The following is a 12,491-nucleotide window of genomic DNA, read 5'->3' on the forward strand; positions in this document are numbered from 1 at the left end:
AGGGTAGGGGGTATTTGGGGGGTGGTGGAAGGGTCAGCCTAGGAAAGGGATGAGTGAGTTGCATATGTGTTGGTAAGTGTCTTGATATCTAGTGTAGTGTCTTGTATGTCTATGTGTTATACAGATTTTGATGAGTTACTGGTTAAAAATTCAGTGGGTGTTTATTGAGTCACAATGCTCAATAGATGTCAGAATAGGAAAAATCAATTAATCAGAAGAATTAAGTTCACAATTATCATTCAAAAGTTCAATGAAGGAATATGGGAAAAAGTTTGAAAAAACATTTTGAACTTTTGAATTAATTGAAACTTGAATTAATTGAAACTTGTATGCATTTCTATGCTGTTCAAACTAAAGACCTAAAGGTGATGATCTACAGATTCTACTTCTTGTACGTCTGTACAGATCTTTGAATTAGTTGCTAATATGTTATTTACAATTGTTTGATAGTACCCCGGCAATTACGCAGGCATTAGATAATCCAATCATATTTGTTTGCTCACTGTGCCTGATCAGAAATGTACGGTACTGCACAGCTGCAGGGAAGCGGTTGTGCAATACCGTTCAACTAATATGCTAATGCTACAGTAAAGTGTCTGTAGGAAAAAGACAGCTCCTGCCAGTATCTGTGTTCTGAGTGCTGCGTCTGAAAACACAGCATCGGAACACCATCGCGACCATCGATTGTGATGGTTGCAGCACTCGGCCAGTCTGCATAAGCCTTAGCTTACTCAGACTGGCTATCAGAACTCCTCTGCTGGGGCCAGGAAATCTACATTCAAACATGCAGAGCCTGGCCTTGGCACTCTTACACAATGAGGTCAACACACCCTTTTTTTGTCGAACTTTCCCCGTTGCTGCATAGTTCCAACACCATCGGGTTTGTACATAAACCATAGGCTTTATGTGCTAACCTAAATCATGCCCATTGTTCTTTACACTATAATCCACATTTACATTTTGTATGTCACATTTGTTGGGACTCGTATTTTACATATTTCAATAAAGTTTACATTTTACTAAACCTGCTTAGGAGACCACAAATAGGTTGAACTCGATGGACAAATTGTCTTTTTTCTACCTCATATACTACGTTACTATATTACTACATTTTATTAGAGATAGAAGGGCTCACACTGGACACTTCTTTCATCTTTTGTCATGTTTATTACACTGGTAACTGACAATTTATCTCTGCAGGTTTAGGTTTGTTGACACTTTCTCCATATACATATATTGTATTTAGAGCTATTGAAATAATTCCCAATGTCTCAATCAATCTTAACATTACATTCTGTAGAAAAGTTAAAAAAAAAAAACAGCAGAAAATATTTATTGAGTTATTCACATGGAAAGCTTATATTTCAATTATTCTTATCTGTATTTTTTCTCTTTCCCAAGGCGCGCAAGAAGACAAGATGTGAAAAATGGGGACCCTCTTACACAATGTTGGGATGTGGATGAGCGTAAGTACAGCTCACAGGGGGATAGTTTGATGTGTTTTCCGAATGCATTTGAGCTACAGTAAATGTAAAATGCCTGAGAATTAGAGCAGTATGATTTATGACAGATTCATACATATGGGCAGATGAAAGTGTGGTTGCTTCATTTATGTGACGACAGCCTGTACTATTTTATACACATACAAATGATATTCAATAGGCAAACATCAGTTTAAATGCATTGGAACACATACAAACATATGGTACAAATCTGTTCACTGTGTTCAGTTTGAACACCTATATATAAGTATCCATGAATCGTAGTGCTGCTGTCCTTAGCCATACCTCATGTCTGCCCATCAAAATCCTAACTTCTGACTTGTATTATCAATAGATAAATACTATATATAGTGAGATTAGAAATATTTCAACTGTCTTTTTAAATTTGGGAAATTAAATATTTAATTATTTGGTTTCAAATTCCTTTGCATACCATTATAAACTTTTACTTGAGCACAGAATTTTCTCCAAACTTTTCAGTATTACTTTCTGAAAATTAATCAAGGATGGCAATATAATGTCAGCAGTAAATTACCAGACAAGACATCAAATGGTAGATTTCTGAATTCAAATGGCAAATGTATCAACAGCTATGAGTTAATAACCTGTTTGTTACTTTGTTTATTATAAATTAGTAGCTCTCAAATTTTAGACACCATGCATGCATATACAGATGTGTCCCCCTACAGCTGCAGTCATGTTAAGCAGCCATTCGAGTCATGGCATGCCGTGGCGTAACTAGGTAGCACTGAACGTCTTTATGTGCGACTTTTTCCATTTAAATGCATCTTATTTGCATTGATATGCAAATATGATTCACAAGCTGCTTATGCTGATTAAAATATGCGGCATGTCTATATTCTGTGTGTGACTGCTGCTGTATCTGCATACAAAGTGCTATGCTACAGTGTTTTCCTAGAAATCACTGTAACGTAGCATATAGTATGCAGATACAGCCAAAAAGAAAATATAGGCATGCTGCATATCATTTTAATCAGCATAAGCTGTACATGCATTCTAGTCACATAGACGTAATTTTGAAAAAAAAAATCATTACTCGAGCTGCCCAGGAACTGCCAGCTCACTCATGCCAGTCATCTCATGGTGCATGATGTATTGAGGCTAGATGTATGAGGACACATCTATAGCTGCAACAATATTTACACAACAGTACCTTAAACATAAACTATTTACTGTTACGTACAGTATTAGAGATAATTATGTATAGTTTGATATTAGTATTCTTCTTTTCATCCTTAAATAAAAATATATTTTTTACATTTTTTAGGAACAACCAATGAAGCTCCAGAGGAAAAAGTAATATTTGGAATTGAGTTCAATTCTACTTTTTTGGAATGTGTTCCTAAGTCACAGCAAGCATCTATTACATGGTTTATTCAGCACACAGGGGAAGAACGTCAGGAAGAGGTAAGTCATCCTGGTGATATGTCTCTACAATAGAAATATTATCATATCTGGTAATCACGGCAATTTTGTGTGCTTTCCTTTCTAAGTATTTTATGCTATGTTGGAAGCAATTTATCTTTTTCAGAGGAAAGCACTCCCAATCCTGTTTGATTTTCCATTTTCTCTTTTTATGACATGAAGGAAAACTTTCTTTGATAATTATATTTTTGCCAAGTTCTTATGGACACCTTAACAGAACAAATCATTCAAAATAATTGTATTAATTGAAAATAAGTACTGTACAGTAGCTGCTTATCATTATTTCACCATTTTACCTGATATTGATAAAACAGAAACAGTTATATTTTTTAAGTAAATAGAATAGAATCTCTAAATAGAATTGCTTAAATAATTATCTATTGATTACTTAACAACAAACTGAATTTGCAGTGAAAACTGATGGCATAACTAGTGGACGTAAACTCTATAATTCATGGTTATTTGGCATTATAAGATTCAACAAGTGTAAGCACTACTGCATATAGCATTATATTGTATGGGAATCTTTTTACACGAACAGATTTATCCTTAACAAATAAACAGAAGAGCTAATTTTTACGCTTTTGGAAATAATGCAAAAGTTGGGAGCGTAGAGAACCAGTAATATTAATGTTATCAAATATAGATATGCAGTAATGTACCTTTTTATCTTCTTCTTCCTTAAAAAAATAAACTGGTGGTCAAGGGTGCTTTTGAGTATAGAGTACATAGGGTAGTGCAGGCTTCAATTACTTTTCTCAGTCTAATAGCCATAGATGTTATAGTTCTTTCAATGCAGCACATAGTAACATAGAAACATAGTATATAAGGTTGAAAAAAGACAATTGTCCATCAAGTTCAACCTATTTGTGGTCTCCTATGCACGATTATTTTGTATAAAATTTTGACTGAAGTTGATGACTGCCGTTACATTTTACCCCTCTTTTTTATAATAACCATAGTGCGTGACTATGCCCCGTAACCCTGGATATCCTTATCCATTAGGAATTTATCTAACCCATTCTTAAAGGTGTTGACTGAGTCGGCCATTACAACTTCCTCAGGCAGGGAATTTCAAACATGTATCGTCCTTACCGTAAAAAAGCCTTTACGCCGTATTGTGCGGAATCTCCTCTAACCTGAGCAAGTGTCCACGAGTTCTGTGTGTTGATCTAACCAAAAACAGGTCCTGCGCAAGATCTGTATATTGTCCCCTTATATATTTGTAAATGTTGATCATGTCCCCTCTTTATCTCCTCTTTTACAGTGTAAACATGCCTAGTCTTGTAAGCCTTTCCTCGTATTCCAGCATCTCCATACCCTTAATTAGTTTGGTCGCCCGCCTTTGAACCTTTTCTAGCTCCAGGATATCCTTTTTGTAGTAAGGTGCCCAGAATTGTACACAGTATTCAAGGTGTGGCCTCACAAGTGATTTATATAATGGGAGTATAATACTCTCATCCCTAGCATCAATTCCCCATTTTATGCATGCTAATATTTTATTAGCCTTCTTTGCTGCAGTCCTACTTTGGGTACTACTGCTTAGTTTGCATTCTCTGGAGACACCTAAGTCCTTTTCCAGTACAGAATACCCTAATTTTACCCCATTTAGTAGGTAGGTGTTATTTTTGTTCTTGTTACCACAGTGCATTACCTTACACTTGTCTGTATTGAAGCGCATTCTCCATTTCGCTGCCCAAGCTTCTAATTTAACTAAGTCATTCTGAAGCGACTCAGCATCCCCCTCCGCATATATAACTTTACACAATTTGGTATCATCTGCAAAAATTGACACCATGCTCTCTAGACCTTCTGTTAGGTCGTTAATTAAAATATTGAACAATAGCGGTCCTAATACTGAGCCTTGTGGCACACCACTTAGCACTTCAGTCCAAGTTGAAAAAGATCCATTAACCACAACGCGCTGCTCCCTATTATTTAACCAGTTTTTGACCCAAGTGCATATTGTTCTTCCTAGCCCTGATTCTTGTAGCTTGTAGATAAGTCTCATGTGTGGTACAATGTCAAATGCTTTGGCAAAATCTAAAAAGATTACATCCACCTCTTTACCCTGATCTAGGTTTGTGCTTACTGTTTCATAAAAGCCAAGTAAGTTGGTTTGACAGGATCTGTCCTTCATAAACCCATGTTGATTCCTTTTAATTACCTTATTGACTTCAAGGAACTTCTGAATACTACCTCTTAGAATACCTTCCAATACTTTCCCCACTATAGATGTAAGACTAATTGGTCTATAATTACCTGGTTCAGCTTTACTTCCTTTTTTGAATATAGGCACTACTTCCGCTATACGCCAGTCTTTGGGAACCATACCTGATATTACTGAATCCTTAAAGATCAAAAATAGCGGTTTTGCAAGTTCAGAGTGAAGCTCCATTAGAACCCTTGGGTGAATACCATTCGGGACCTGGTGACTTATTAATCTTTAAATGTTTTAATCGGTCACAGACTACTTCCTTGCTTAAATAAGTACCTATCAGTGGGATATTCTCATTATTGAGATTAGGTGTTAGTCCCTGTATTGGGTCCTCTCTAGTAAATACTGTTGAAAAAAACTCATTTAGTGTGTCATTATCATTTTTGCTTAAGACTCCCAACTTGTCTTTTAAAGGGCCCATACTCTCCTTCTTTAATCTCTTGCTATTAATGTATTTAAAGAATTTTTGGGATTCGCTTTGCTTTCCTTTGCTACTAGTTTTTCAGTTTCTACTTTAGCCGCTCTTATTTCCTTTTTGCATATTTTGTTACATTCCTTATAGTGCTGAAATGACTCTGCTTCCCCAACAGATTTGTATTTTTTAAATGCTCACCTTTTCTTGCCCATAAGTTCCTGTATCGTTTTGTTAAGCCACATCGGTTTATGATTTTTATTCCTTTTTTTGCTGCTCGAAGGAATAAATTTGAGTGTATTTTTTAGCTAGCAGGAATTTTAGTACCTCCCATTTCTCCATAGTATTTTTTCCTAAAAACAAACCTTCCCATTCAATATCCCTGAAAAATACCCTCATCTTTTCAAAATTCGCTTTGCTAAAGTTTAGAGTCCTAGTTGAGCCAGTATAGGGCTGTTTATGAAAACTGATATTGAATGTGACCATATTGTGGTCGCTGTTTCCTATGGGCTCCCCCACTTTAATATCTGATACCAATTCCACATTGTTTGTTAATACCAGGTCTAAGATTGCATTGTGCCCGGTGGGTTCCTCAATTAGTTTAACTAAGTAGTTATCATTAAGTGTGTTTAAAAACCTATTACCCCTAGCCGTATCACATTAATCGTTTTTCCAGTTTATCTTTGGATAGTTAAAATCTCCCAACACATATGTACAGACACATACACAAATACATATACATATATGTAAATTATATACAGACATTTTAAGATGTTACATAGCTGTATTATACTATAAAATAAATCTTCATTTAGATTTAAAATATTTACAGTAGGAATGAACCACTTTTCATATTATGATTTAAGACAATGAAATAAAAAATCAAATGTGTGTTTCAAATGTTTAAATAAGGGAACAAACAGTACATATTTGGAAAATTCCAGTAATAAATTCTGCTAACCATGCTGATAAAACTAGAAATAAATACTTAATATAAACTCCAAGTAGTTTATACTTCTTATCAGTAAATAATTTATAATACACATATTTTATATTCAGTATATTTATATTTGTAAGCACATAAAATTTCAGACAAATGCTCCAGTGATTTAATCCACCTGTTAAATGTTTGTAAATGACAATAAATCATAATTACAGTACTGTACATTAATTGAAAGAAATAAACTTGAAAAAAAATCAGTTTAAGTATTTATAAACTGAGTGTTTTCTTTATATTTAGCTAGGTATAAGCCTGATTTTTCCCCCAAAGCACACATAAGACATACAGTACCAGCTTCAGCCGTTACCAACACACTGTTCTGGAGTCCTGTTTGTTTAGTACACATTGCTAGCTTCTGCACTGCTTGATTTCAGTTCTAGATTTGACAGCCAATTATCATGTAACTAATTGTAAAGCTTGTTATGGCACTACTGTGCTCATGTATTAATAAAGAGATACGACAGCATACCAAAATGGTGTTTTTTGCCTATTTACTGTATTATTTGTATATTTTACTACTTTAAAAACTAAAAATGCCACAGTGTCTGCAATGCTATAGAAGGGTTAAACATAAAAAAAACTTCAAAATAAGAGATCATAAGTACAATATACAACAACATCCATAGCATAAGTTCATTGTAAACAGTAAGTAGCAAACATGTCTTAAACAATACAGACTAGATCGTACAAATACCTGGGACAAGAGTTGGTAACTATGTTGCTAGAGGGAGCATGCCATGGTGAGTCATGAAGGGGGCAGTTAGTTAAGCACCTGATAGTCTTGTATCAAGTGTATGGTAGAAAACAGTATCAGAGTCGGGAAAGGAGACAAAGGTGAAGAGCAATGGCAACACGATTAGTACTAGGTGAGAACAAGAAGATGTGGGAGCTTACATACTGAGGGGAAGAGGTGAACAGTTGGAAGCTGAACTACATGCTGGAGTCATTGAGATGAGTGGCTAAAGGCCAATACTGATGGGGGAGATGTGTGCTGAGCGATCTTAACACAGACGCGCAGCACACATCTCTCCCCCTCTCAGCACAGCACGATGTGCTAAGCGAGGGGGATGACGACGTTGGGCCGCTCACTTCACACAGTGCTGAAGTGAGCAACCCGCTAGATTGAGCCTGCATGCAGGCTCAATCTAGCACCAGCGATAGCGATGCGTGGCTATCGCTGGGGGCATACACACAGCAGATCCATGCTTAAAATCTAAGCAATCTAGTCAGATTGCTTAGATTTTAAACATGGATCTCTCCGTGTGTACCCCCCTTTACATTCTAAAAGTTATCTTTATATTTACATATACTCATTTACATATAAACACAAGAATTATTCCTTCAGAAATTATGAAGTATGCTTATTTACACCAATCAGTGTGGTAAGTTCTAATTCACAAATGTAGCCACTGCACAAGAAGAAACAATAGAATAATTACCTAGTTCAGTAGAAAAGGATTAGTCTGAAACACATTTGCTCTATTGCGCTATTGTTGGGTAAATATGTAACAAATGGGGTGTTCCAATGAAAAACATTGAAACAAATACATAAAGTTCTGTAGACCTTTTTTCAGAAGAACCAGAAAGCAAAGGGATGTCTTCTAACATTTAAATGTGACTTATAAAATAGAACAATATACAAGATAAAGGCAAAAAATTATAGCAATTATAATTCCTTAAAAATACTACAAACATATTCATCTCTTTTAACTTATCAATGTCAGTTCCATTCTTGTGGCTATCCAATTCCCAAACACAATCAGTCATTGTGACTTGTGTTCCTCTGAATGTTTAATCACAATGAAAAGTATGCTTTGAAGATGACACCAAAACCAGCTGTTTTCTCTGTGAAGATCCTCCACATGTGCCTTAGATAGCTATCTAAAGATTCTATTTACCAATCAAGAGAGCAGAACTCATTTATAGAGACCAAAAATAAACATATTACCCATATCCATGTTTGTTTTATTATATATTTTTAGCATCCTAATTTACATAGTGGTATGATTTTAGTTTACAGTCATCAAAGATACAATCTTTTCCCCCTACTAATATTGATGTTTCCACAGCCTAGGGGGGATAGAAATATAAATATGCACATAACCGTCACTGTTATCAATACAGATTAACATCTCTGAAATTTTCTTACATTTTTAAAGATAATTACAAAGGTAGTTTTCAACTTCCAATAATACAGAAATCACAGTGAAACACATTTAAGAAAAGATTACATAAAATACAGTTCATTGACAGAAAGTGCACTTTACAATCAAATAGTAAAATATTTAAAATAGCATCTTTGATATTGAAACTAACATATTAAAGTGCTATTTTACACATTTCAGTCATTGAATGTTTGATACATGTTGCATCTTTATTGTATTGCAAGAAATAGCTGCACTGGGACAGTTCCATTTTCCTCTCTATCTTTGGAAACATTTTAATTATCTGAAAGTTCTAAATCTTTTATTTTCTATACATGACAACTTTAGTTATTTTTCTGTTCCTACTATTAATAATGATGATAGTAAAATTAATTATAATAATAGTAATCTCTGTTTTTTAGCGATGTCTATGGGAACAAACCCTGTAGTCTAAAGTTAGCGCTATACCTCATGTAGGAAATAAACTAAAAATATAATGTTAGACTAAATTTAACAAGAGAAAAATAATAGTAGTAATGTTCTATATTAGAAAATATCATATCATAGTTACTACCCTAATGGGGGTGTATTTACTCCTTAACTTCCTAAGGAGTAAATACACTCAAGAAATGACATTACTAAATGGAGGCTAATATATGCCATTCCAAAATTATTCATTTATCAATTCTTAAATAAAGATAATGAATTCGACAAGCAGAATGTATTGAGTATGATAGTTGAATAGTTTTTTTCAGTTTATAGTATTGCTTACACCATAAACAAAAGAAAACCTTATACATTATAATTAGAATTATTTTTACTAACTTGACCAAAGCTTCTGTGGCAAGAACGTATGCTGAATTTGTATAGACAGGTGAACATGCAAATACCTACATGACAGGCATGCCTGTGACAAATGAATTATATTTTTAAAATACAGTTGAAATAATTCATAGAGAAAAGAAGTCAACTTCATTATACCAATTCTTGGGAATGGGAATTATTTAATCAAGTTTTAAGAACTTTGAGTTATTAGTAAGATAGAAGGACTTTATTGTTATAAATTAAGCCTCTAGTCCATTTGTTATAATAATTTGTCACGTTTCACACTAAGCTTATCATGATTGATGCAGTTGCAGCATGATAAACATACAAATGCATGCTTATCATTGGATGAAACAGTGTGATATTTGCAGATGTGTTGGGAGGGAGTGGGCATAAGGATCTCAAGACTATCTCTGAGGCACCAGGCTTGATGGAAAGAACTTGCTATGCACCCAGTAATAGCATGGTCATACCACCTCATGCGTGCATTGCTTCTTCAAATGGCACTCGAAGGTGAGTGGCCACAGCCCCAACTTGACAAAGTCCACCAGTATTAGGGCCTGTCCAAGCTCTCAACAGTACTGTATATTTGATCCCTGTGGCCAGCATACTTTACTGATGATACCATGAGTACTAGAAGGTACAGTAATACATTCCGTCAGACTTTAGGCATGAAGCATTGTTGTGTTTAATGTAGGGTGAGTGCTCAGCATGTCAAATGTGTCCTTATGTAAAAGGTTAGTAAATATCTTCATACAACAGCCACAAAACTAAAAACAATAGTTTCTTTTTTAAATGCTGATAATGCAATTTTAGTAGTTTGTGTTATACTTGGTGATATCTATCTTTAACAGCTAATCTACTGTAACTCTTAAGAGTACTGTTTTACTGATCACAGTGATTTTAATAAAATGTTTTACATCTGATATTCTTAATTTAGTTGTACTGAATTTCATGCTGTCTCAGATGTGGTAAACCTCTTAGGAGACTCTTAGATTTGCTAATTAGACAAAAGAATTTGTTCCACATCAAAAAGAAGGGTCTATTAGGTTTAGGAAATTGCAGTAGTAAGCTGGAGAAATATCAGATACCATACATAATGGAATGAGACTTTTTTAGATTCTCCATTAATAATGAAAAAGACTAAGATACAGTATTTTTTTTAATTCATGCAAAATTAGAAATGATAGTTTATCATGAATCTCTTCAAAGATTATATACTTAAATTATTTATCTCAAATAGACACTTAAATACATTTATATCAAATAGACACTTAAATACAAATAATATTGAATTCTCTAATAAGTAAAATAAAATAAAAATACATGGCAAAAACAAAAATGTTGTATTGTTGAACCACATAGGGAAATAACACAGGTAAAATATACAAGTTACTTAAAAAGTATATGTATATATAATAACAAAATAACACTACTGTATTCATCTAAACATGAAAGTGCACTATTTTCTTTTTTTAAATGAATGTTAATTTGCTCATTTACAGATAACAGCTGATGAAAGGGTGATCAAAACTGAATATGGGCTTTTAATCCGCAGTCTTCAGAAGAAAGATGCTGGAATATACTATTGCAAAGCACAGGAGCATTCTTTTATTCACACCCTGGTAAAGCTCACTGTTAAGGTGATAGAAAATGAGCAGATGGAGCAAACACAGAAGATGGAAGATGATGAGGGTAGAGGCCGAGATTTAATAACAGAGTCAAGACTTAGGTACAAAGATTATTTACAGCTCCTAAGCAGCCCTACCTTCAGCATGGATGAGTATTGTGAGCAGATGTGGCACAAGGAAAAGAAGAGACAACGCAATAAAGGTGGTGCAAAATGGAAGTATGTCCAAGAGATTAAAAAGAGCAGGAACAGAAGACACCATGAACAAAGGGAGAAGAGTGCTAGAATTTTATCTGCATAGACTGAGCTTGTGGTTTCTTTGGACATTTCCATACTTATTCCATTGTGTACATTTCTTGTATTAATATTCCTTTTTCAAATTGGAAGAAACAATGCATATAGTACAAGACAATGTAGTACCAAGAGTATCATAGAAAGTGATGCCAATTCACATTTTTGTATTACAGCTTTCAGAAAAAAAATGGAATTAAGGGGGTTTAAATATACTTTTTTGTGTAGTTTTTTTTGTTTGTAGCTCCATCTTGTGGGTTAAGTTAATAATGACTGGTCGTTCAGGCTTTTATTTATTAAACTATGTATTTAGGTGTTGCATTCTCTTCCTTTTTGTAAGTTATAAATATTGGGATGTTTAAAGTTAGTGTTTACTTGTTGTTGTTGTTGTTGTTGTTGTTGTTGTTTTGTTTTACTATGGGAAAATTGTATTTTTGTTAAGACTGCCTGATTGAGAATTTTGTATTTTAATTGTACTTCTACGATAGTGGTGCAGTAAGTGTATAACTAAAACAAGGCTAGGCACTCCTTTCAAAACATCTGTACCAGTATTTTACTAGTGTATAAACATTAGTGTTTTAGTAATTCCATGAATTGTTCTTTTGCATCAGTCACTACAATAACATATTCACTTTTTTAAAGTAGCAGAAAAATGGTCTCAAAACTTCATTAAGTTCTCTTGCATTAGGAAATTACGCACAATCTAATAAAGATATTTGTTTAATTAATTAAAATGTAATTCTGAATTTAATTATTTACTGTATACTCGTGTTCATATTACAACATTATTAGGTATATTTTACAAGGCTTTGCGAAAACCTTTTTCTATTTTGGTGAATTGTGAATAGTAGAAATGTAGCCAATCTAAAATACATTTTTCAGATAAGCAGTACAAATAGGCACATATAAAGTATGACATAAATATCAATATGATTAATGATACTGTAATGTCAAGTCAGAGTATCTGTGAATGGTAAGCCATTGTTCATAAACAGGATATAATGCTAAAGATACAGTATGCTT

At 34.0% G+C, this 12,491-nt stretch overlaps 1 protein-coding gene across 3 annotated transcripts in view; it reads left to right on the forward strand.

Annotated features, from left to right (window-relative positions):
- SEMA3D (semaphorin 3D) overlaps window positions 1-12,219 on the forward strand; it is a 293,106-nt gene extending 280,887 nt beyond the window's left edge. For all 3 annotated transcript variants that reach the window (XM_063926929.1, XM_063926930.1, XM_063926931.1), the window contains exons 16-18: window positions 1,402-1,466; window positions 2,791-2,930; window positions 11,053-12,219. In XM_063926929.1, coding sequence (XP_063782999.1) covers window positions 1,402-1,466; window positions 2,791-2,930; window positions 11,053-11,478 — 631 coding nt within the window. In that variant the 3' untranslated portion in view covers window positions 11,479-12,219. The remainder of the gene's footprint in view (window positions 1-1,401; window positions 1,467-2,790; window positions 2,931-11,052) is intronic.
- Window positions 12,220-12,491: the final 272 nt, after the last annotated feature.

The sequence above is a fragment of the Pseudophryne corroboree genome, chromosome 6 (assembly GCF_028390025.1).
Source record: "Pseudophryne corroboree isolate aPseCor3 chromosome 6, aPseCor3.hap2, whole genome shotgun sequence".
NCBI classification, from domain to species: domain Eukaryota; kingdom Metazoa; phylum Chordata; class Amphibia; order Anura; family Myobatrachidae; genus Pseudophryne; species Pseudophryne corroboree.